At 46.5% G+C, this 26,189-nt stretch overlaps 1 protein-coding gene across 1 annotated transcript in view; it reads left to right on the forward strand.

Moving 5' to 3' along the window:
* The window catches only part of LOC144500971 (MAGUK p55 subfamily member 3-like), a 114,615-nt gene that overhangs the window by 17,643 nt on the left and 70,783 nt on the right, over positions 1–26,189 (forward strand). The window contains exon 3 of the mRNA XM_078224470.1: positions 22,486–22,562. Coding sequence (XP_078080596.1) covers positions 22,538–22,562 — 25 coding nt within the window. The 5' untranslated portion in view covers positions 22,486–22,537. The remainder of the gene's footprint in view (positions 1–22,485; positions 22,563–26,189) is intronic.

The following is a 26,189-nucleotide window of genomic DNA, read 5'->3' on the forward strand; positions in this document are numbered from 1 at the left end:
TCCCATCCATTGACTCTGTTTACACTTCCTGCTGCCTCGGGAAAGCAGCCAGCATAATCAAGGACCCCATGCACCCTGTACATAATCTTTTCCACCTTCTTCCATCAGGAAAAAGATACAAAAGTCTGAGATCATGTACCAACTGACTCAAGAACAGCTTCTTTCCTGTTGCCATCAGACTTTTGAATGGACCTACCTTATATTAAATTGATCTTTCTCTAGACTCTAACTATGACTGTAACATTACATTTTGCACTCTCTCCTTTTCTTCTCCCCTATGTACTCTATGAATGGTATGCTTTGTCTGTATAGCATGCAAGAAACAATACTTTTCACTGTATACCAATACATGTGATAATAATAAATAAAATCAAAAAAAAAATTTTTGGACCCAGGAGGTGCATATTCATGAGGGTGGCTGATCAACCTCCAACCCTGGGGGCCTTTGTAAGTGGGTGTCGGTTCTAAGGAGGAGGGAGGTCAGGTATGGTGTGAAATGGATGGAATCGAGTTGGTTACTCAATATACAATCCACCCAATTTTGCCTTTCCATTGAATGACACTCCTCTTTCTTCCTTTCCAACTGCAAAATGTTTTTATAGGATGTTCATTTAGTCTGAATGAGATATCATTGTGAAATGGATATTTAGTTACTGTGATGTGGAGCCAACAGACCAAAATTATGCTGTTGGGGCAAATGTGCAAGAACTGAGCAAAAAGGCCAGTGACGAAATTCGATACAAAGAATAAGTTTATTAAAGTGAATTGCATTAATATGACTAACAGTAAGCGAATGTACAAGCTGGCAATCCTGGATTTGCGAGCCCCGGGTTCAACATAATTTTAGTGAATTTTTCTTTAATGATCAGGCCCCAGTGGTAAGGCAAATGATCCGGACACCTCAAAAGCTCTCAGTGATTACGAGTCCAATTCTATATCCAAGTGCAAAGGCCTAATTGTGTACGTTCTGGGCTTGTCACTGAACAGTGGTACCATCTGGTATCTGTAGGCGTCTGATTCTTGCTGCTAATTCCTAAACAAAAAGCTGTGAGCTTAGATGGTACACCAAGAGCCAACGCTTCACTCGGATATTTTACCTTGCCACATACAGAGAGGGTCTGGAGTGGTCAACTTTCCTACAACTGGCTCTCAATTGCCCTTTGACCAGGTAAAGTGTTCAATCACACATGGCACACAAATGGCATCAAATCTGTTCTCTTTCCTCTTCTATTTTAACTTAGCCAAGATGATGCTTCAAAACCACCATCACCCCAAAACAAAATAGACATTTGCATAACCGCCGGGCTTCTAAATGCTAATTAGAAAGCAAATCATAAACAGTGATTATGGCACTAAAACTTCAATCTCCATTTTAAAACGTGCTGAAGATTTGAATGCACAGATGTGATTGAAGAGTAAATTTATCAGGATAGTTTTCTAACTTCATGCTCACAGAATAAAAGGCCTTGCCCGTGAGAGCGTGCACTGGAAAATTGTGCAAGCTGCGATTTGTATGGGTTGCCAGTGCTGTTGTGTGCTCAGCATTTGAGTGCCACAGACCAAGACAGAACTACAATTGACGTTAAATTGGAATAACCTTTACTCTCTGATTGGTCTCCAGTTTCACACTTCCCAAAACAGAACACAACGTATCCTCTACAGATTGAGATTATGGATTTTCTAAAGAACAATCGAGGATTCCAGAAAAACATAGGGCACGATCTTACTGGCTCGCCACACCGATAGACTAGTGTGGTGAGCTGGTAAGATTGCGTGAGGCCAAAAATCCAGTTCCCTCCCTGGCCCTCTTTAGCTATGGCTTGTGTGGCTTTTGCTACCAAATAAACCTGTTGGACTTTAACCTGGTGTTGTTAAACTTCTTACCCTCTTTAGCTGGCAGGATCAGCTTCATGCCCAGAGAGGCCGCAAAGCCAATTTGCATAGGACTGACTGCATTTCAATCCTATTAGAACATCCAGGGTGGCTGTTTCCTGTCTCCTGGATGCTTCCCCCTCTCACCGGTCTGACCTTACACTGGCGAGAATCACTACTGGTCTCCATGATGGGCTTGCCAGATGCCAAAGGGATTAAAGACCATTGAAGTCCCCAACTAGTTGGGAGCATGGCTAGGCAGAGCCCATCAGACAGTGCCAGCCTAGTACCCTGGCAGTGCCCATCTGCCACCCTGGCAATGCCTGGTTAGGCACCAAAAGAATGCTGGGGCAGTGCCATACTGGTTTGGCCTAAGAGGGGGTGGGGCCTAAGGGGGTGGGGCCTGAACAGGAGTGGGGCTATGATTGGCGGTGGGGGAGGGCAGAATGCACAATGATGGGAAGGTTATGCAGGGGGTTGGGGGGGAGGAGGAGATCTGCAAGGGGGGGGCGGCTATGCATGGGGTCGGCACAGCAAGGGGGTCTCTACAAGGGAGGGCTATGCAAAGTGAACGGATATTTGGCTGAGCGCCAAATGCTCCGTCCTCACTTGCAGCAGCGGTGGGGTGTGAAGGGCTGGAAAATCACGGCCTCAGAGATTTTTGGGGGAAACTCCGCCCATAATACCTGACTTTTCAAAAAAACAATAAAACAACAATCAAATAATATTTCTGTGGTTTGTGTATGCCGCGATGGCAGCAGCTGGTAAATTATGCTGTAGACTCACAATGAATAACCAAGAACACAACAGGCATCTTTTATTCCAGGAACCTATATTCATTTAGATTGCTTTTCAGTAATATGTGTATCTCTGCAGGATGGGTGATTTCACAGCCCCAGTGTGATGTATGGTGGTGTAGTTGTCTTTAATGGCGTTTTCAGCAAAACAGATACGTATGAAAAAGTACAGATAAAAGTGGCAAATGTTGGGATTCTGAAATGAGAACAAAAGAATGCAGTGAACACACTGCAGGGCAGGCAGCGTTGGAAAAGCAAAGAAAGACAAGTGGCTGCAGGTGCCACAGGCCCTGTGAAAGGTGAGAGGCATGCGGCGGGAGGAGGGGGGGTATGTTCTCAAATGGGGCGACCTAGGCAGTAGCCAACGCATGTCCAACATTGCACTCCCTCCCAGCCAGCAGCCACATCGTGCTGGGATTGAACAGGAGGCAGACGACTGTGTGGAGTCTGCACGTTCTCCCCGTGCCTGCGTGGGTTTCCTCCGGGTGTTCTGGTTTCCTCCCACACTCCAAAGGTGTGCAGGTTTGGTGGATTGCTAAATTGCCCCTGAGTGTCCCAAGACGTGTCAGTTAGGGGGATTAGCTCTGATAAGTGTGTGGCGTTATGGCCCTCCCATAAGATACTCTGTCAGAGAGTCGGTGCAGACTTGATGGGCCGAATGGCCTCTTTCTGCACTGCAGGGATCCTATGATTCTTCTATGATTCTATGACCAACCACGGTTTTCCAATTTTGTCTTGACTCACTGCGTCAAATTTAGGATGGGTTGCTGACCAACTTGGCACTGTCAGCCTCCCCACCTCCCCCCACCCTCCCTGCTCCCCCCTCCCCACCTTCCCCTTACTGACCCGCACAACTGCCATCCCAGTTGTATCATTGAGAGAACTGGTTTCGAGAATTGTCGGATCCTAACAGGAGATAGTTCAGTTAACACAGAGATTGTGGCGATGACACATTTGATAAACACCCTACACTAATGACTGCACCGAGCACGCTTAATGCAACTCCTACATATCACTCAGCTCATTAACTCCTCCAAGTTAGTGCCCATGATGATCCCATCAGCCATCAATTTTCAAAATATTTATTTTACTTTTTCTTTTAGGGGCGTGGGTATCACTGTCAAGACCAACATTTATTCCCATCCCTTGGAAGGTGGAGTTAGCCAAGTTATTCAATAAAAATACATTAAAATTAAAGGAGGATGATAAATTGAGAGATCCCTCTGTGTATAAAGTATCCAATCTTCTATGATATTTCAAATAATTAATATTTCTTAACTTAGGGGTCCTGCTGATGGCAACAAGAATTGCTTATGAAAGCCACCAGAGAGACAGACATACCATCCTGTTCAGAATTTATCTATTCCTTCAGGTTTTGAACCTGCTCCCGAAACAAGGGCCGGAATTCCCACATCTGGGACTAAGTCCCGTGATGAGGATGGGAACATGGAGTGTTTCCCATTGCAGAAGCCGACTGGAAAACATACCACATCTTCTTGGGCGGCAGGGTGGCACAGTGGTTGGCACTGCTGCCTCACAGCGCTAGGGACCCGGGTTCAATTCCAGCCCCGGGTCACCTCCTGTGTGGAGTTTGCACATTCTCCCTGTATCTGCGTGGGTTTCCTCTGGGTGCTCCCGTTTCCTCCCACAGTCTGAAAGATGTGCGGGTTAGGTTGATTGGATACGCTAAATTGCCCCTTAGTGTCAGGGGGATTAGTGGAGTCGATAAGTGGAGTTACGGGGATAGAGCCTGGGTGGGATTGGGGTTGGTACAGACTTGATGGGCCGAATGGCCTCCTTCTGCACTGCAGGATTCTATGATTCTGGTCATTAATTAAGCCACTGGGTGTTTTGTGCTGTGATGGGGCAAGCTTGATGGAGTGTAATCCACCATCGTATCTGGGTACCATATTGAAAAGGCATCTAATATCACTGACTCACTGTCAAAGAACTAAGATGGACGTCCTGAAAATGAAGATGGACCTCCTGGAACACTTGAAGTAGGAAAATGGACCTCCTCGATGACACTGAATCCAGAAGATCCACCTGTAGATGCTCTTGTCCCACCTACTCTGTGCTGTTCCAGAATCCAGGGTTGCGGCGGCCTCCATTCTGAACTCTGGAGGCAGTGGCAGGCATTGTTCAGGTGAGTCCTGACAACTGTATGACATGGGGCGGCACGGTGGCACAGTGGTGGGCGGCACGGTGGCACAGTGGTTAGCACTGCTGTGTCACAGCTCCAGGGACCTGGTTTCAATTCCCGACTTGGGTCACTGTCTGTGCGGAGTTTGCACGTTCTCCCCGTGTCTGTGCGGGTTTCCTCCGGGTGCTCCGGTTTCCTCCCACAGTCCAAAGATGTGTGTGTTAGGTTGATTGGCCATGCTAAATTGCCCCTCAGTGTCCCAGGATGTGTAGGTTAGAGGGATTAGCTGGGTAAATGTGTGGGGTTAGGGCTTGGGGTGGGATTTTGTTCGGTGCAGACTCGATGGGCCGAGTGGCCTCCTTCTGCACTGTAGGGTCTCTATGATTCTATGATGTTGTTCCAGCATGGTTTCCCGCTGGCATTGTGGAGAATCGGACGTGGCCGGAAAATTCTGGTAGGGCCTTCATCTGCATCCCATTAGTGTAGCGGGATCCCTCTTTTTAACTCCACTGGGCTTATTTTAGGTTTTGTTCTCCGTTACCCAAGCCCCACCAATGCCCGAGTGATTCTCTCTCTCGCCGATGGAACAACGGCCACCTTGCGTCTACTTCACTAGAGTAGCGCTCCCTAGAGAGAGAAAAGGAAACTGCTGCCTATCCACTACCTGGCAGCCTTTCCTGAGTGGGCGGTTTCGAAGCGCCCAGGGTACCCTCAGTTCTAGACTCCGGAATTATGGTAAGGGATATTTAATATTGTGACTTGGTCAGAGATCGTTGGTGAGAAATTGAAAAGATCAAAACGGACTCCAATGGTAGTCAAAGATATATATATATTTGTTAAAACATCAAGGTCAAGATCACCAAACACCAGGAAAACAACACACAATGCCTTATGCTCTATAAGACTATAGCTATGGAAGGAATACTAAAACGGACACAATGAGAATGCTTACTTTACACAAGTTTACCAGTGTCTTAAACTATGAAAGGTGCATGCAAAAGCCCCCCCCCACTTTCCCCAAAGCCTCATCCACTATGATGATCTCGGGAACTTCGCGAATTACCGGAGGATACTCACAATCCTAGTTTAAATTGCTCAGTGGGCTTCGGGCTGCGTGCTGGAGACGAACGAGAGGCAGCCAGGAACAGGAGAAGAGAGTGGAGAGAGGAGAGCCAGAGCTTGCTTGTCCCTTTTTAAAACCTGAACCAGTGATTCTCTCACACAAAACAGTCTCTGATCATTGATAGTTTCGATTGACTGGGACAAAAAGGGCCGGAAATGTCGGGACCGCCCTTAATTGACATTTTAATGTCTTTTAAATGTTCTCTGAGTCATCCTGATTGGAATCCCATCAGCGAGCTGAGTCATTGATGTTGTCTGTGGATGGAATGATCTCTGTTCTCATTGTCTTGCTGCTGGGCTATTTACTCCTTGTCTGCTGGCCATGGTTTCTCCTTTATTTCCTGTTGATTAGATTATCCCTGTCTTGATCTTCTCGTTATTCCCAGCCTCTTGCATATTCATGTGGCTGTAAAGGTTCCTGGCAGCCAGTCAGCCATTTTCCTTATCCCTGGGTTTTTTAATCATGGAGGATTTGCCCTAAAACTTACATTAGCGGGATGCAAATCAGTATCAGGCCGGGCTTCAGCTGGTTTCCTGATCCACCGCGGCGGGCAGCAGCAGAAGGTACGACAGAAAATTCACACCAGCGTGAATTTTCCCCCCCACCACCCCCCCCCCCCCCCCCCCCCCCCACCCCGCCAGCCTTTGAATCTGCCAGCCAGGGCATGGGAGAATTCTGCCCAAGGATTCACTCTGGTTATTGTTACAGAGTGCATCTCAGCACAGTTCTTTAGATTGATCCAGGAACCATCTCCATACTCTTGCAATAGGTTGGCATCATCGCTGGTTTCTAGATTAGTCTATGAAGATATTCTCAGAACAATCAGTAACCTGCTCCAACATGCAAGAGTCATCTCAAGATGACAGAATGTCACAGTGAAGTGAGCAGGAGTAGTGTTAGAAGTGGTGTTGGGCTTTGTTTTGTACCTTCCGGTACTTTAATCACAAAAGTCAATTCAAATTAAGTCCAATCATGGTCCCCGCATGAGGGACAAACAAGATCCAAGCTGACAAGACAAGACGTTGCATCCCATTTTGGGCTTGATCGAACAAGATCCAAACTGACTGGATGAGGCATCGCACCCCCTCCCGGGCTTGATCGAAAGCTTCATCTTAGCCAAAAGGCCAAGGTTGCTTTGAAAAATTGCATTAGGTAAAGACTTGGTTTAACTTCATTGGCTACGTTGATCCTTTACTTTAACCTAGCGTGGGCAAACCACCATCGCAGGTGTCAGCACACCCCCAGTGCAATGAGCTCGGCGTCAGCACACCCCCAATGCAGTGGACTAGGCGTCAGCATATCTCCAGTGCAATGGGCTAGCCTCACGTCCTGCCTGATCATGGTTTCACCCCTGCCAGCAATGGTTAATACCGATAAGAAGAAAACTTACATTTAATGAAAATAAAAAACTAAATAGAGGACAGACACTTCAGGTGGGATTTCCCAGCTCCACTTGCCCCGAGACCGGAAAATCCCACCTGAAGTAAATGGACCTTTGCATGATTCGCCCCCATCTGTTATGATTCCTGTGGTGGGCGGGGCGGGAAAATTCCGCCCTTCATTCCACAATTCAATATTTTACATCCTCAGGAACATACATACACACACACATTTTAAGTAATCTTAATACCAAGACTTCCTAAATTATATGGTTCTGTTTTCATGTGTCAGATATTAGTAATTAGTAAATGCAAGCATTTATTGCTTTCCAGAGTGCTTTTCCTGATGATGTCCCAAAATAACTTACAACGAAGGAAGTACTCAAACTGTGGTCTCAGCTGTGACCTAAGAAACATGGCAGCCAGTTGCTTTAAAGTTTTATTTATTAGTGTCACAAGTAGGCTAACATTAACACTGCAATGAAGTTACTGCGAAAATCCCCTGGTCACCACACGCTGGCGCCTATTCGGGTACACTGAGGGAGAATTTAACATGGCCAGTGCATCCAACCAGCACGTCTTTCGGACTGTGGAAGGAAACCGGAGCACCCGGAGGAAAGCCATGCAGACACAGGGAGAACATGCAGACTCCGCACAGACAGTGACCCAAGCCGGGAATTGAACCTGGGCCCCGAGCACTGTGAAGCAGCAATGTTAACCACTGTGCCACCATGCCACCGCATAATTAGTCCAACAAACAGCAATGCTGATAAATGACAAGATCATTAAGCGATGATAATTTAGAAATATATAATGTCCAGATCACAGGGCAAACTCTCTTGCTCTTCTTCAAAATGACGCCCCGGGACCTCTTACGTTCCCCTGAGGCAATTGGGGCCAGTCCATAGATGCAGCATAACTATGAACCAATGTTGTGAATGCTACCATGTTGAATTGTATCTATACTTCTTCATGTGGTGTGCTGTCAGTCTCGTTGCTGGGGAAGAGGGAAGGTACGTGATTAATGGCCCCAGAGAACAAAGGCAGGGGAAAACTCAGAAGCAAGCCAACCTAGTTCAGCTCTTGGCGCGACAGTTACTATTATCTGCTGCTGTTTCTGCATAAATAATTCCGATATCAGTCCGGTGTCTGTATTCATAGTTGCAGAGATACTTCTAAAAGCCAGTCTGTTGATTTGTAGTTTCACGGAAATATCTCCACACCAACAGTATGATCTTGTTAGCCAGGCATCAAATGTAGCCACGTAAAATGATGACCACTGCAAATCCAGAATGTTCCATGACTTCCCAGTGATTCCTGCACTTCCAGCACTTTTGCTATTTACAGGTACCTAAATTTCTCTCTTGAACTTTTGGAATTGGGCTGTCAGTTTCGTTTTTTAAGTTTAAGTTTATTTATTAGTGTCACAATTAGGCTTACAATAACACTGCAATGAAGTTACTGTGAAAATCCCCTCGTCGCCAAGCTCTGCCACCTGTTCGGGTACACCGAGGGAGAATTTAGCTGGGCCAATGCACCTAACTAGAACGCCTTCCGGACTATGGGAGGAAACCGGAGCACCTGAAGGAAACCCATGCAGACACGGGGAGAACGTGCAAACTCCACACAGACAGTAACCCAAGCTGGGAATCAAACTCAGGTCCCTGGCACTGGGAGGCAGCAGTGCTAACCACTGCACCACTATTCCGTCCCATTGTTTGAATATTTTGTTTGATGGGTGGCACTGTGGCATAGTGGTTAGCACTGCTGCCTCACAGCGCCAAGAACCCGGGTTCGATTCCCGGCTTGGGTCACTGTCTGTGTGGAGTCTGCACGATCTCCCTGTGTCTGCGTGGGTTTCCTCCGGGTGCTCCGGTTTCCTCCCACACTCCAAAGATGTGCCGTGCTAAATTGACCCTAGCTTCGGGGGGACGAGCAGGGTAAGTATGTGGGGTTACTGGTACAGGGTGGGATTGTTGTCAGTGCCAACTCGATGGACTGAATGGCCTCCTTCTGTATTATAGGGATTCGAATCTTTGATTCAGTGATCTTCCCCCACAGATTACAGCAGCTAGTGGGGTTGGGAGGGTGGGTGAGGTGGTCGGTACAATTCTGGAATGGTCGGGGGGGGAAGCATGGGGGATGCTCCAGCAGTCAATTCCTCCACATCAATCAAAAAAAAGCAAAGTTATAAATAGGCTGGATAATTCCTCAGTTGACCTTTTGCCGTTTTTAATGTTTAATACAAAATAAGACCATAAACGAGGGATCATTCAACTCACGTTTGGTACAGTTTTTAAAAATGGCAAACTGCCAAATGCATAAGCCCAGCCAGGTTCCCTCAGGACCCTGTCAGAGTGCAGCAGCTGGGAGTGTGACACTGGACAGCAGGAAAGCTTACTGTCCCGCAGACTTATCCTTCTCTGGGCCCAGAACCATCCATTATTGTAGGGCTTTGGAGCCAATTCTGATGTAAAGGCCGATACCAGATTGCTACCCAATCTTGCTACTTCAACTTGCTGCTGGCCCACTGTGCACAGTGGCTGCATTTTCAGATCACAGATTCCCAGCATTTGCAGACACATCTTTTGTGTATTTCTTAGTGTTCATCTATTGCAGAAAATGAGCCATAAAGCAGTGCAGGCGAATCCGAGCAGGTCACCCGCTCAGCCACTCTGAGCTGTGTGCTTGTGTTGCTCCTAAGGGAGGGACCAGATGGTCGAGGAAGCACTCAAGCTTCCACTGATGTGGTGGAGTGCTGGAGAAGCAAAGCTGGGGACTCGCAACCACCGCAGCAGGCAAGTTCAACTTATCACTATCCAGGGATGTCTGCAAGACACACACTTGCTGGTGATTGCTTCTTCTCCCCACCCCCACACCCATTCCCCATTCAAATGCTGACATTCACTCAGGAACAGGAACATACTGGAGTGCTGTCCATAGAATCATAGATTCTAGATTAGAGGTGCCACAGTGGTTAGCACTGCTGCCTCACAGCGCCAGGGACCCGGGTTCAATTCCGGTCTCGGATCACTGTCTGTGTGGAGTTTACACGTTCTCCCTGTGCCTGCGTGGGTTTCCTCCATGTGCTCCGGTTTCCTCCCACAGTCCAAAGATCTGTGGTTAGGTTGATTGGCCAGGCTAAATTGACCCTAGTGCCAGGGGATTAACAGGGTAAATATGTGGGGTTACGGGAATAGGGCCTGGGTGGGATTGTGGTCGGTGCAAACTCGATGGGCCGAACAGCCTCCTTCTGCACTGTTGGGATTATACGAATCCCTACAGTGCAGAAGAGACCATTTGGCCCATCGAGCCTGCACCTCTCTGACAGAGCATCTTACCCAGGCCCTCTCCCCTACCCTATCCCTGTAACCCCGCACATTTCCCGTGGCTAATCCATCTAACCTACACATCTATGGACACTAAGGGGTGATTTAGCATAGCCAATCCACCTAACCAGCACATCTTTGGAGTGTGGGAGGAAACTGGAGCACCCGGAGAAAACCCACGCAGACACGGGGTGAAGGTGCAAACTCCACGCAGTCACCTAAGGCTGGAATTGAACCTGGGTCCCTGGCACTGTGAGGCAGCAGCGCTCGCCACTGTGCCACCCTGCTGTGCATTAACCCACATCTGAATATCAGGAAGAGGAAAGGAAGGCAAAAGGGACAATTAGGGATGGGCAATGAATGTTGGCGCAGTCAACCAAACCCACATCCCTTTGAATAAATTGTTAAAATATTTTGAATTAAAAAGAATTATTACAAGCAAAACATTGGCTTTAAAACAAATTCCCATTCCAGTTTGCAAAATAACTATTAAGGGAGCATGTACGTTAGCGGCATTTAAGCGGCAACTTGATGAATACATGAATAGGATGGGAATGGAAGGATACGGACTCTAAGTGCATATGGTTTCAGTTGAGGCAGACATCATGTTCAGCGCAGGCCAGGGTGGGGGGGACCATAGGGCCTGTTCCTATGCTGTGCTGTACTGTTCTTTGTTCTATTAAACATATTCCCAGAAAAAGTGATTCCTGTAAATCTGTAATTGAGAAATTAATTATTATTTATGAATTAGTGTCACAAGTCGGCTTACATTAACACTGCAATGAAGTTACTGTGAAAATCCCCTAATCGCCATACTCCAGCGCCTGTTCGGGTACACTGAGGGAGAATTTAACACGGACAACACGGACACGTCTTTCGGACTGTGGGAGGAAACTGGAGCACCCGGAGGAAACCCACGCAGACACGGGGAGAACGTGCAGACTCCACACAGACAGTAGCTCATGCCGAGAATTGAACCCGGGCCTCTGGTCCTGTGAGGCAGCAGTGCTAACCACTGTGCCACCGTGCCGCCCCAGATTCAGATTCGTAACAAAATTCAGATGCAAAATAGTCACTGAAAAAATATGCGTGAGCCTGTCTGTAGTGAAACAGTTAATTGGCCTTTTCCATGTATTACAGGCAGGTTCAATATAGAAGTACTGTGGGCCTCAAATGGTTAACACTGGCTGTGAGAGTGCTAAACCTTCTACAGTAAGCAGCAGACAGTAGCAATGTTACATTAGGCTCCGGCACAATAAGTCAAATTGTGTGGTTGCTAGCTGTCCTCACACCCACATCCCCTGTCAATGAGACCAGCGGCTGCCTTGCTGTAGGAAAACAGAGAGATTCCACTAATTACCCAGAATGGATCCACAGGAGGATTTATTTCACTCGTGTTGTGGCTGTACGATGCACGTAGCTTATTGAAACCTCAGACCGATTACAGCTGAAGCTACCACAGGGTCCTGTGAGTATCACAATCTCCTCCTGCTTTCATTTTGGGGGGATTTCTTAGCAAGGCAGAATGCCACTAGAAATCTAGCAACCTGTGTTTTGATGTTGGCCGGTCCTAAGTGCTACATCTCCGATGATCAATTATGCAGTGGCATTGTTAAATGCTCGCCGAACCTATTTGGGCTGAGGCTTGCGTTGCAGCGCATCAATTTCTATTGGGGTGGAAGAGGGAGAGTGAGGACTGTAATGCAGCCGTGGTGGCTGTTTGAATTCCTTCGGCGTTAAATCCTGCAATAAGTAATGAATTCAAGGAAGAAATAAAATCAGCCCGTGAGTTGAAGTGGAAGTGGGAGCAGGCCCCAGTTCAAAATGTGCAGTAATTTCCTCAGCTGCATCTCTGTTGCTCTCATCAAAATGCTGTAATTGATTCTACTCTGGTAAATATTGTGATCCTTGTTTTATTCCTTGATGTTTGTGACAGATGGCATCATTTACAAGATTATAAAAGTTCTGCTGTCGGCCCTTCTGCTGTGTGATTCTGTCAACTGTCAGCGATATTGCTTTTTTTCCAAACGGAAAATTCCTGTGCTTTTGGTTGAGCAGGTATATTTTCGAAAGGTAAAGGGAAACGGCTGAAAAACACTGGCACGCAAGGTGTGGGGAGCTTTCCTCAAGGAATAACGTGAATGGGAATGATTGACTGAGATGTTCCTTTAATTCAGCTTTTAGTGCAGTCGGTATTATCAATTTAAAGAGCAGATGTTTCAGAATGGGAAATGTACAGGAGGGTAAACTCAGCCGTAATAGCATTTAAAAAAGCAGCATTTTCAAAGATTTGAATTCTCGGCAGAGCTGTTAGCTTGTGAACATGACGGAACGCATTAAGCTCACACAACAACTTGAACTGCGAGAGGGTGGCAATTTTTCCAGGTCAGATTATTGCTGTGAAATTCAAATCATATCTAATATTATATTTAATATATCATGGAGGCTTTGGAGAGAGTGCAGAAAAGATTTACCAAAAGATTGCCTGGTATGGAGGGTATTAGTTATGGGGAGAGATTGAATAAACTTGAATTGTTCTCCCTGGAAAGACAGAGGCTGAGGGGTGACCGGATAGAAGTTTATAAAATTGTGAGATTTATAGAAAGGGTGAACAGTTGCCCAGGACAGAAATGACAATTACAAGGGGGCACAAGTTCAAGATAAGGGGAGAAAGGTTCAGTGGAGATGTGCAAGGGAAGTTTTTTTACACAGAAGGCTGGTGGGGGCCTGGAATGCACTGCCAAGTGAGGTGGTTGAGGCAGTTACATTAGCCAGATTTAAGATTTATCTTGATAGGATATGAACAACGGGGAATAGAGGGATATAAACAGTTGGTTAGATAGGTAAGCGTGATCGGCACAGGCTTGGAGGGCCGAAGGGCCTGTTCCTGAGCTGTACTGTTCTTTGTTCTTGTTCTTGGGTCTGGTTTAGCTTGTTAAATTTGTCTACCAATTATTGTGGGTGCGCTTCATGTTTCAAGACAACAGTCGGTAACTTGTCATGTTTCCTGTGTTGGTCTCTGCTTGATAATAAAGAGGGGATTCATAAGCTGAAGTTAGATAGAAGTACATATTATTCCATAATTGTATGAACCTCCTGCAGTAAACAGAGGGAAAAGATCCCTAGCGCTCCGCCACCTGATACAGTATTGGGTGATACAGATAAGTCTGGTCTTCAGTTTAATTTCTGGCTGATCCAAAGCTTGGCAGCAAAATAAGCTTCCAGCCACAAATCTACTTCATCGCCAGGATGCCTGACCCAACTCTGTGAGATGGCCCAACTAATCTTTCCTCAGCTCATTTGCTGCTCAAATCCTCATCAGTGGGTGAGAGTTAACGAGCCCTTTCCCCAGGGTGATACCCATTGTGGCTGCTAAGTTTCGCAAGAGGGCCGTATGAGGATTTGTGCTGGTGAGATTTTGGTTTGCGATCTTCTCTGTCCACTCCAGCAATGTAATCAGAAAAGACGTGGACCTGATTTGTATAATTTAAATATTTTGTCCCATTTTACACCGTAATGTCCGGCCCTGTGGAATGCTCCCCCCCCCCCGGGCGGTGTGACGTCACGCCGATGGGATTCACTACCGGTTTTCAAAACCAGTCCAGCTGGACACGCCAGGGATGTGGAGTGGCCTGGAGGCTCTGGTGGTTGAGGGCCAAGGCTGGGCATTGTCCCCATGTACCCTGGCTGTGCCCCCAGGCAGGGTGCACTGGAGTGGGCACTGCCAGGAGGGGGTTACCTTCCACCATTGGGGGATTTCCCCATATTTGTGGACGGGAGGGGATTGTGTGGAAGAGGGTTGTATGCTGACATCAACACGGGTTTTGGAGATAGATAAGATTGCCCCCCCCAATACTTCCATAGTATGGGGAGGGATCACCCCTGAAGGTTGTGGTGCAGGGGGGTGTTCCATGGCCTTGCGGGGGTGGGGGAGTCTGTTATTTTCACTGATAAGGGCACCTTGATCTGAGGAGCTGGCCTTGGCAGCTCTATCAGGCTCTGCCCTGCCAGAGTGTTGGCATAAACCACGACCCCCGATATTTTAGTGTCATAAGATCTGGGGCAGAATTTCCGCAAAAAATAACAATGAGATCCCGGGCAGGAAATCTGATGCCATTCCCGTTGGCTCAAGTGGCGCAATCCCAATCGCTAGCTTCCAACACTTTTTTTGTGGGGGTGGGGCTAGTTTTGTGCCCTCACTGAGAGAGGCGTGGCCTAAGGACACCAGCAAGTCAAACTCCTCAGATCAACCCAACTCAAGTCAATGCTGAAGAATGCCCCCCCGCCTCCCCCGCCATACACATCGTCAGCATCACTGGCACCCCCACCACATGAACAAACTCCCATTATGGGGTCACCTATAAGCCCTGCCTCCACCAGGCCCTGTTCTCTGGCAGTAATAATGAGGCACCGCCACATTGGCACTGCCAGGATAACAGATTGGCACTGCCAGTGCCAGGACACTACTCTGCCATCTCCCTGACCACCTGGGTGCTACACTGGCCTCCGAGCCCCAGGCATGGTCACCACATCTGATCTCTGTTTTTGAAGACCAGTCGTGATTCCCGCCAGTGTGATGTCACGCCGGCAAGTGGGAACATCTGATGCTCTCGGAAGATATGGTAAAAAGGTGATTTTGAATATGTAAGTGTATTCAGATATATGGTAATCAGGTCCACACCCTCACTGGACATGACAAGGATGTGAACCTGATGACGCCACCGGCCAGGGGTGGGAAAGATCTCATTCTGAGGTCTCCCTGTCGGAAATCCCAGTATGGCCCTCGCTCAAGAGTTTCCGGTCACAGCGGCATTTGCGTGTTCATCGGACGGGACCAGAAAATCGTGCCTCACCCTGCCACCGCTCTGTAAACCTGGCCATGTTTCTGGACTGGTTTTCAGTCAGAACGTGACACTTTGCCACTTTTGTGGAAAATTCCACCCAATGCCTTTAGTACCTCTAGACTTACCAATGCTCTCCTGTCCAGCCTTCCATCTCCCTCCCTTCATTAACTAGAGTTCATCCAAAACTCTGTTATAGGTATCCTTCTTCGTGCCTGGGGTGGCACAGTGGTTAGCACTGCTGCCTCACAGCGCTAGGGACCCGGGTTCGATTCCCAGCTTCGGTCACTCTCTGTGTGGAGTTTGCACATTCTCCCCGTGTCTGCGTGGGTTTCCTCCGGGTGCTCTGGTTTCCTCCCACAGTCTGAAAGATGTGCTGGCAAGGTGCTTTGGCCATGTTAAATTCTCCCTCAGTGTGCCCGAACAGGAATTGGAGTGTGGCGACTAGAGGATTTTCACAGTAACTTCATTACACTGTGAACGTAAGCCGACTTGTGACACTAATAAATAAACTTTACTTTACTCTTCACCCCCATTCCTATTTACCTTTATCCCTGTGGCTCGCTGACCTGTGCCGGCCTTTTCCGCTCCCTATCTCTGTCACCTCCTCCAGCCCTGGAAACCTTGGCAATCACTTGCGCTCCACCAATTCTGGCCTCTATCCATAATTGAAAAATCACTCCAGCATTAGCAGCCATGCCTCCAGCCGGCTAAACCTACCTTTCACTTCCTAAAAATTTTGGTGTCTCGTACACTCTTTACAGCTTTAAAATGAACCTTTAAAACCTTCCTCTTCTCCCCTTTGGTCATCTGTCCTAATATCTCATCATGTCGCTGTCCCATTTTGTTTGATGTCGCTGTTGTGAAGCACCTCGAGATAGTTTACAAGTTGAAGGCAGTATATAAATGCAATTGTTATCTTTGCTTTCCCTACATGAGGAAACAAAACCAAGCAGCAAAGGTAATGAATGTGCAGCATGGCAAAACATTAGGGTTCACACTCCTGGATGCTATCCAGTGACTTTGGATTGAAGATGAGCATGTGTGGGCAATGACAGAGATGGATTCAGTGGGAAGGCTTGGTAACACAATGGGCAAAATTTCTCCGTTCCGCCTACCAGTTGTAGTGGGCAGGACAGGACCATGCAAAGGTCCGTTGACCTCAGGTGGGATTTTCCGGTCTTGGGATGAGTGCTGCCGGAAATTCCCGCCCTATCTGTCTCGCTTTGCTGATGAAGAGGGGGGATTTGCCCGTGCACCAATTGGCACCAAAACGGAGTAAGGGCAGATGGGTTTTTTTTTAGTTTAGTTAGGGCATCATGATTGACACAGGCTTGGAGGGCCGAAGGGCCTGTTCCTGTGCTGTCCTTTTCTCCCTGTTCATTGCAGTGTTAATGTAAGCCTACTTGGTGACTCTAACAAATAAACTTGAAACTTTAAATAGTTTTAACATGGACCTGTCGGACTGAGTAGCTTGTTTCCATGTTGTTATTTCTATGTGAAGTGCGTGATGATCCATTCCCTGGAACGAGATATTATTTAGCTTCTCTGAATGAGTTTGCCCAATTTAGCACCAAATTAGAGGCAGCTTTGTGGTGTGGGCCTGAACCTCATGAGGAACTGGGTCAAGTCTCCCCCAGATTCACCTTATGCAGAAATCGAAGAATCAGATGAGACTTTCAAGGCATTAGTGCCTTCTCTTCTCTTCTCTTAATCTTAATTCAATCTTAACTCAAGCTCAGATTCCAGAGATAAATCTGTTAACCCACATCATCTCGCTTTATATAAAAAAATGTATGAAATGTTGTCTGATAATCCGGTACAATGCCTTCTTGTTTTGGTAGCCCTTCATCTTTCTGTCTTCCAGATTCTTTCAATGATAGGATGATTTCCCCGACCCACTCAGATAAAGCTAATGATGAATAATACTACATTTTCAGTTTGCGGCAAGGCTGCAAGTTCTTCCTGTAATGCCCAAGGCTGCCTCACACACAGAGGCTTCCTTCCTGAGCCTCGATAAACATACAAATTGGATCACCACACATTATCCTCCGAGATCTTGTCTTCTCCACTCAATTGCAGCAACTAAACTTAAACACAAAGAATTCTGACCAGAACTATAGAATCATAGAATCCCTACAGTGCAGAAGGAGGCAATTCGGCCCATCACACCTGCATTGACAACAATTCCACCCAGGCCCTATCCCTGTAACCCCACATATTTGCCCTGCAAATCCCCCTGACACTAAGGGGGCAATTTACCATGGCCAGTCAACCGAACCCACCCATCTTCAGACTGTGGGAGGAAACCGGAGCACCCGGAGGAAACCCACGCAGACACGGGGAGAAGGTGCAGACTTCACACAGACAGTCACCCAAGGCTCGAATTGAACCTGGGTCCCTGGCTCTGTTAGGCAGCAGTGCTAACCACTGTGTCACTATTCTACCCACTCCTAATTCTCCGGCCGTTCATGCCCCACAGCCGCCGCCAGTGAGAACGAAGAACTTGGCACTCAGCCAAATCTCCATTGAGCATATTACCCTGTAGTTTGAAGTAGTGCTGCTATTCTCTCGAGCAATAATGTGTTTAATGTCTACAGCACACTCCCTTTGGTGTTCGATGTATGTCAGTTCATTCAGTTCACCGAACAAGAGTTTAAAATTATACTATTGATTGGGTTTTACATGGAGATCATTGGATCTTATTTGATAGATCTGTTATGAAGCAAACATTGCTTTGCAGAAATGGACTTTTTGGCTGTGGAACCATTGTTAACTTTCCATTTTCTGAGCACCACATTCACAAAATGCAGTTGGAATTCTCTGTATGTGAAACTCTTTAAGATCACCACATAATTGTCACTGTCTGTGTGGAGTTTGCATATTCTCCTTAGGTCTGCGTGGGTTTCCTCCGGGTGCTCCGGTTTCCTCCCACAGTCCAAAGATGTGCGGGTTAGGTTGATTGGTTGATTGGTCATGCTAAAATTAGTGTCCTGAGATGCATAGGTTAGAGGGATTAGTGGGCAAATATGTACGGATATGGGAGGTAGGGCCTGGGTGGGATTGTGGTCGGTACAGACTCGATGGGCCCAATGGCCTCTTTCTGCACTGTAGGGTTTCTATGATGCCAAATAGATCTGTTGGATTTTAACCTGGTGTTGTGAGACTTCTTACTGGGCCCACCCCAGTCCAACGCTGGTATCACCACATTATTATGGGAAAGAACACCATTTTACCAGGTTATCGTGACAGTAGAATGATTAATCTAATCAGCGTGATTTAATTGATGTCACTGCCTTATAAAGTGGACTCTCAGTGCCCAATAAGGGGATCAAGGGTTACGGGGCAGGAGAAAGGGGATGAGAATCATATCAGCCATGATTGAATGGCAGAGCAGACTCAATGGGCCGGATGGCCTAATTCTGCTCCTATATCTTATGGTCTTATCATTGAGTGTCTTTAAGACAGAGATAGATAAGTTCTTGTTCATTTACTTGTTGCTTCCGGGTAATCCTTAACTCCTTTGCGACAGGGCTGGCGGACTGAAGATGGATATCAAACGGCCAATATTCTTGCTACACAGCAGATAGCTTTGGCAAGTTTACCTGTGCCATAAATAGCATAAAACATTTGGAACCATATTTAACATTGCAAAAATCATTAAATTGTTCCTTTGGGAAAACTGCATGCAGTGTTTTAATATCATTGATTACATTTTTTTTTTTACGTTTTACTCCAAGTCTGCAACATCATAATTTTTGATTTGATTTGATTTATTATTGTCACGTGTATTAACATAAAGTGAAAAGTATTGTTTCTTGCACGTTATACAGACAAATAATTTCAAGCATATCATATAGTTAAGTCTGTAATTCAACAAAATACAGGTTATTAAAGACAGCAGGGAGAGAGGGAAGGGTGGCCTCTTGTAGAATGAAATGCTGCGTCACACGGTGGCTAAACCAAGGGTTAACTGCTGTGATCTCTTCAGAAATGCACAGCTCCTTGGGTCAGTTGAGTGAATCACCAGAGACAGACGGCTTCCTGGAGAGCTAGAGACAGAGTCGGCAACATCTGTCTGTCCCATCCTCACCAATCTTAACAGTTGATTTAAGGATTGTGTGGATTATTCTTCAGGGATGTGCTTGTCTGCCCATTCGCTGATAACAAGGGAAGAAGGCAATGCACATGAGACATCCAAAGAGTGAGATGAATAAATATTAAGAGAGAAAAATAAATGAACCATTCAAGCATGCTGTTCTCATTTTGAAAAAAAACAATTTATCCAAAGCCCTTCATGGTCCCCAGACATCCCAAAGCACTTTCAAACCAATGACGTACTGCTGAATAATCGCAGTCTCAGTGTAGGAAATATAGAATCACTACAGTGCAGAAAGAGGCCATTCGGCCCATTGAGTCTGCACCAACTCGCCGAAAGAGCGTCCTATCAGACCCTCTCCTCTGCCCCAACCCCATAACCCTCCTCATTTACCCCGCTAATCCATCAAACCTACACATCTTTGGATACTAAGGGGCAATTTAGCATGGCCAACCCACCTAACCTACACATCTTTGGACTGTAGGAGGAAACTGGATCAACCGGAGGAAACCCACGCAGACACAGGGAATACTCCATGTGATCACCCAAGGCAGGAATCGAACCCAAGTTCCTGGTGCTGTGAGGCAGCAGTGCTAACCACTATGCCACCGTGCCACCCTTTGGCACCAATTTGCACACAGCAAGCTCCCACAAACAGCAATAATGACCGGATCATTCATTTCAGTGCCAAATTGCCCCTTAGTGTCCAGTGATGTGTAGGCTGGGAGGATTGGCCATGCTAAATGCGTGGAGTTACAGGGATAGGGTGGGAGTTGGTGTTGGGCCTATGCAAGATGCTCTTTTGGAGGGTTGGGGCAGACCCAATGGGCCAAATGGCCTCCTTCTGCATTGTAGGGATTCTATGGATACTATGATTGAGGATAAATATTAGTCAGGACACCCAGCACACTCCCCAAGTCTTCTTTGAAACAGGGCAATGGGATCTTTTCCATCCACCACAGCAGACAAGAGAGGCTTCCGTTTATCTGGAATATCAATCTGAACTTTTGTGCTCAAATGACTGGAGTGGGAACTGAACCCACAGCATTCTTGTTAATAACAACCAGCTGAGCGACAGCTGACATTTTGTGGTTGCAATGGGAATAATTCACAGCATCATTGTACCGATGAAGTTTACTTCACATGAATGCTGAAAATGGTGTTTTCACATGCAGGGCTATTTATTGATACTGCGGGCTTCAATCTATGATTGAACATCTCAGACATTTAATTCCTCTCATTTAGCTCAAATGCATTTAACGTCATCAATAACACTAATTACATGGTCACCAGCCTCGCATCTGTCCAGTCAGTTTTCTCCATGGTAACAGAGGGGCTTTCGTCTCTGGCCAGGCAACCACTCAAGCACATAATATTTTCTGAGGCAATGTTAACAATTATGGGTGGTGGTAGCACGGTGGTTAGCACTGCTGCCCCACAGAGTCAAGGACCCGGGTTCAATTCCGGCCTTGGATGACTGTGAGGAGTTTGCACGTTCTCCCAGTGTCTGCGTGGGTTTCCTCCGGGTGCTCTGGTTTCCTCCCACAGTCAAAGATGTGCGGGTTAGCTGGATTAGCCATGGTAAATTACCCCTTAGTGTCGGGGGATTAGTGTGGTAAATACGACGGGTTATGGGGATAGGGCCTGGATGGAATTATTGTCGGTGCAGACTTGATGGGCCGAATGGCCTCCTTCTGCACTGTAGGGACTCTAAGAATGGATTAAGTAAAGCAGAAGAAATGGGAATAAAGGGATATGGACCCTGGTACATGGGATTTGGATTCCAGTTTGTGCGGAGTATAAGCACCGGGGATTGTTTAGATGGAACAGCCCCTCTCAACATTGCATTTTAAAAATCTAATTAACTATCTCCAGATAAAGTCAGAGTTGCTAATCCGAATCAGAACATCCGGTAAAAGCTTAGGGATACATACACCCACAGATGTTAGTGTACAAATTGACCTGTGAAGCCTTGAAAATTCCCTCCAAAAAGAGAGGTCAATTTACACTTTGTAGATCAATCTGTCGCTGACTGTTGTTGTAATCAATGAACAGAAATTGTCCTAAGACACCTGTTGCATTTTTCTATCTTTTCCCAAAGGTAAGGGAGTCTAAAACTATAGAGGGCATAGGTTTAAGGTGAAAGGGGAGAGATCCAAAAAGGTCCAGAGGGACAATTTTCTCACTCAGAGGATGGTGAGTGTCTGGAACGGGCTGCCAGAGGTAGTAGTAGAGGTGGGTACAATTTTGTCTTTTAAAAAGCATTTAGACAGTTACGTGGGTAAGATGGGTAATGAGGGATATGGACCAAACACAGGCAATTGAGACTAACTTAGTGGTAAAAACTGGCCGACATGGACAGGTTGGACCGAAGGGCCTGTTTCCATGCTGTAAACTTCTATGACTCTATGACTCTTCTGAATTTCTTTCTTTCTCCCCCTTGGGTTAACCAGGCCTGTGCTGGTGATATATTACAGATTACTCAGGGAATCCAAGTAGCTGTGGCAACATGGACATTTTTAACATGCATGCTGTAACCTGGAGTTATGGGTAGTGATGGTTGGCTCCAACATTCTTTCCATCACGTAAGGCTGACCAAGAACCTCTCCCAATCTAAATGCCTGCCGTTGCCATGAGGTGGAAGGATTTGCAGTTTGATAGTCAACCTGCTCGTTTGCCTTACAAACGAACCTTCCTTGGCCATCAATTCCTGTGGTGGGACTCGAACCTGAAACTTCTGGTTCAGAGCCAAGGATGCTTACCCATTGTATTATTGTGAATTTGAGAATCAGAAAATATACACTGGGAACTAATCTGGCACGTCCTGTGGATTTATATGATGAATGGTTGTAGGTGGCTGTTTTCAAACCTATTTTCTTATGATCTGTATCCTCTTCTGCAGGACTGCCAGTGATTGAAGCAATAGCACCCTCAAAACGTGAAACGTGGACACCATGCCAGTTCTGTCAACAGCAGCAGGTACATTACGACAGACGCCTTTGTACTCGAGATGTTTGAAATAAATTTAAACAGAATTCAATTACAATTCTCTGAATTACTTCCTTGCTTAATTCTCAAAAAACAAGCATTTTTTCACTACGGCAAAATCCTCGGTTTTTAACCAGATTTTGAATTGTGCCTTGATACATGGGAACTTAATTTTTGTTGAAAAACCACCTTAAAGCCAACCATCATACTTTCAGTTGCTTATTAGTTTGATGACCTTAATCCTTGGCATAGCTATCATAGAAACATAGAAAGATAGAAACTAGAAGCAGGAGTAGGCCATTCAGCCCTTCAAACCATGTCCACCATTCATTATGATCATGGCTGATTATCAAATTCAATATCCTGATTCTCCCCTTCCCCCCCCCCCATATCCCTTGATCCCTTTAGCCCCAAGAGCTATATCTAATTTCTTCTCGAAATCAGACAATGTTTTGGCCTCAACTACTTTCTGTGATCGTGAATTCCACACATTCACCACTCTCTGGGTGAAGAAGTTTCTCCTCACCTCAGTTCCCTTATCCTCAAACTATGATCCCTATTTCTGGACTCCCCCACCCTCAGGACATTCTTTCTGAATCCTGGGAAGGGTGCGAGGTTAATTTCCAGCCTCTGGAAAGTAAATCTGGTGTTATGGGTTGAATGTCTGTTCATTTTTCTCCGTCTACTGGCGGTTTTATTACCACTACCAGACCCACATCAACAAGGGTGGCACAGTGGTTAGCACTGCTGCCTCACAGTGCCAGGGACCCAGGATCAATTCCAGCCTTGGTTGACTGTCTGTGTGGAGTTTGCACTTTCTTCCCTTGCCTGCGTGGGTTTCCTCTGGGTGCTCCGGTTTCTTCCCACAGTGCAAAGATGTGCGGGTTAGATTGATTGGCCATGCTGAATTGACCCAAGTGTCAGGGGAATTAGCAGGGTAAATGAGGGTTACAGGAATAGGGCCTGGGTGGGATTGCGGTCGGTACAAAGTCGATGGGCCGAATGGCCTCCTTCTGTACTGTAGGGATTCTATGGATTCAACAGCTTTACTCGAGATGTAAGTTGATAATTACAACTAGATGTTGAGCGATTATTTGACCATTGGACAGTGTAGCCAAAATTAATCTGGTCCTCATCCAATATCCCCTTACACGCTGCTCGATAAAGGGGTAAGGTATCCTCCTCAGCCCAAGGACATCCAGCTCAATTTTGGCACCTCCACACCAACACTTGGACCTCACTGGTACCCAAACCACACAGTGCATTGTCCATTGGGCACAAAAACAGCTTGAAGAACAACATTGCAGCAGGGTTGCCTGGTCCTTCCTGCTGGTGGGATCTGCCAAAGGTGACCCTTCACAGCGGCTTCTCTAGGGGCAGGGTCACACAAAATGCCGTAGACTTCGGCAGGACCGGTAGACCAGCAGCACAGGGTGGCACGGTGGCCTCACAGCGCCAGGGACCAGGGTTCGATTCCTACCTCGGATGATTGTGTCAAGTTTGCACATTCACCCTGTGTCTGTGTGGGTTCCCTCCGGGTGCTCCAGTTTCCTCCCACAGTCCAAAGATGTGCAGATTAGGTGGATTGGCTGTGGTAAATTGCCCCTTGATGTCCTAAGATGTGTAGGTTAGATGGATTAGGCATGGGAAATGTGTGGGGTTACGGGGATAGGGTTGGGGAGAGGGCTTGGGTAAAATACTCTGTCAAAGAGTCGATGCAGACTCGATGGGCCAAATGGCCACTTCTGCTCTAAAAAAATTGTATGATCCTATAAGATTCTGCCAACGGCCAATGGCAAGGCACCTCCACCACTGGAAAACATGTCGCAGGGGAGCTGGAAAATCTCATCCATTATTTGGAAGAATCTTCATTTATATATCTCCTTTCACAATGCAGCAATGTGCATTACAACCAATAGATCACTTCTGAACTGCCACCAATGTTGTCGAGGCCAGTTAATGCAGAGCAATATACCACAAATAGGCAAATGGCTAAATAATCCGTTTTTGGTTAAAACACTAGGAGAGCTTTCTGTTGTAGGGCATCAAGCCTACTTGTGTGGACATGAGCAGGTGGGGTCGGAGTTTGAAGTATCTTCAAGCAATTATTAGTTCATTAGTGTAGAATATGTACTGAGGTCCACAGTGGACATGCTCACAGACTTTGGACTCAGAAACAAGCCTGCTACCACTGAGACAAGTTGACATTAATGGAGAACAATGAGCAAAAAAACCCCACAAAAACCATCAGAAATAGAAAGAATCAAACAATTAACAAAGTTAAAAGGTCATTGCTTCATATATTAAAACAGGTGTTCAAAATTTTAAAAAATCTAACTGCAGAAAAAATAAAAGAAAAACCTTAACTTTCGATGCATGAAAGCTACTGAAAGGCACGGTGGCACAGTGGTTAGCACTGCTGCCTCACAGTGGTTAGCACTGCCGCCTCACAGTGCTAGGGACCTGGGTTCAATTCCTGGCTTAGGTCACTGTCTGTGTGGAGTTTGCACATTCTCCCCGTGCCTGCGTGGGTTTCCTTCGGCTACTCCGGTTTCCTCCCACAGTCTGAAAGACATGCTGGTTAGGTACGTTGATCCAAACAGGCACCAGAGTGTGGCGACTAGGGGAATTTCACAGTAACTTCATTGCAGTGTTAATGTAAGCCTTACTTGTGACTAATAAATAAACTTTACTTTTACATTGGGATGGCATCCTCGAGGAGTTTGGAGGTGAGAGTAATTAAATCAGCCAATTACCAAAGTACAAGAGGAAAGGTCAGGTGATAATGACTGCAACAGTTCCAAATGATTAATGCAGTTTTCAACACCAATATGGTCTCATTGGATGAATGCAGGAGCCTCAGATTTTTGACTGTTAGAACCAGGAGTTATTAACTCTTCAACCGCAGAATGTTGGTCATTTCAAAGTTGGAGACATGTTCTGCGGAAGGGGTTAATGTAAATAATTATAGAATCCCTACAGTGCAGAAGGCAGCCATTCGAGCGTGCACTGACAGCCAGGCCTTATCGCACATATTTAACCTGCTAATCCCCCCAACAAGGGTGGTACATTGGAACAGTGGTTAGCACTGCTACCTCACAGCACTAGGGACCTGGGTTTAATTCCAGGTTCGGGTCACTGTCTGTATGGAGTTTGCACTTTCTCCCTGTGTCTGTGTGAGTTTCCTCTGGGTGCTCCAGGTTCCCCCCACAGGTTGATTGGCCATGCTAAATTGACCGTAGTGTCAGGGGGATTAGCAGGGTAAATGTGCGGGGTTATGGGAATAAGGCCTGGGTGGGATTGTGGCCGGTACACACTCGATAGGCCGAATGGCCCCCTTCTGTACAGTAGGGATTCTGTGACAGTAAGGGGCAATTTAGCATGGCCAATCCACTCAGCCTGCACATTTTTTAAAGTGTGGGGGTGAAACCGGAGCACCCGGCGGAAACCCACTTAGACACACAGAGAACGCAGTCACCCGAGGCTGGAATCGAACCCGGGTCCCTGGCGCTGTAGGCAGCAGTGCTAACCATTGTGCCACCATGCCACCCTAATCTTTCATAATATCAGGAGACTTTAATCTTAGAACAAATTTTAATATTCTTGATGCAGAAGTGT

The sequence above is a fragment of the Mustelus asterias genome, chromosome 11, assembly GCF_964213995.1.
Source record: "Mustelus asterias chromosome 11, sMusAst1.hap1.1, whole genome shotgun sequence".
Taxonomy (NCBI): Eukaryota; Metazoa; Chordata; class Chondrichthyes; order Carcharhiniformes; family Triakidae; genus Mustelus; species Mustelus asterias.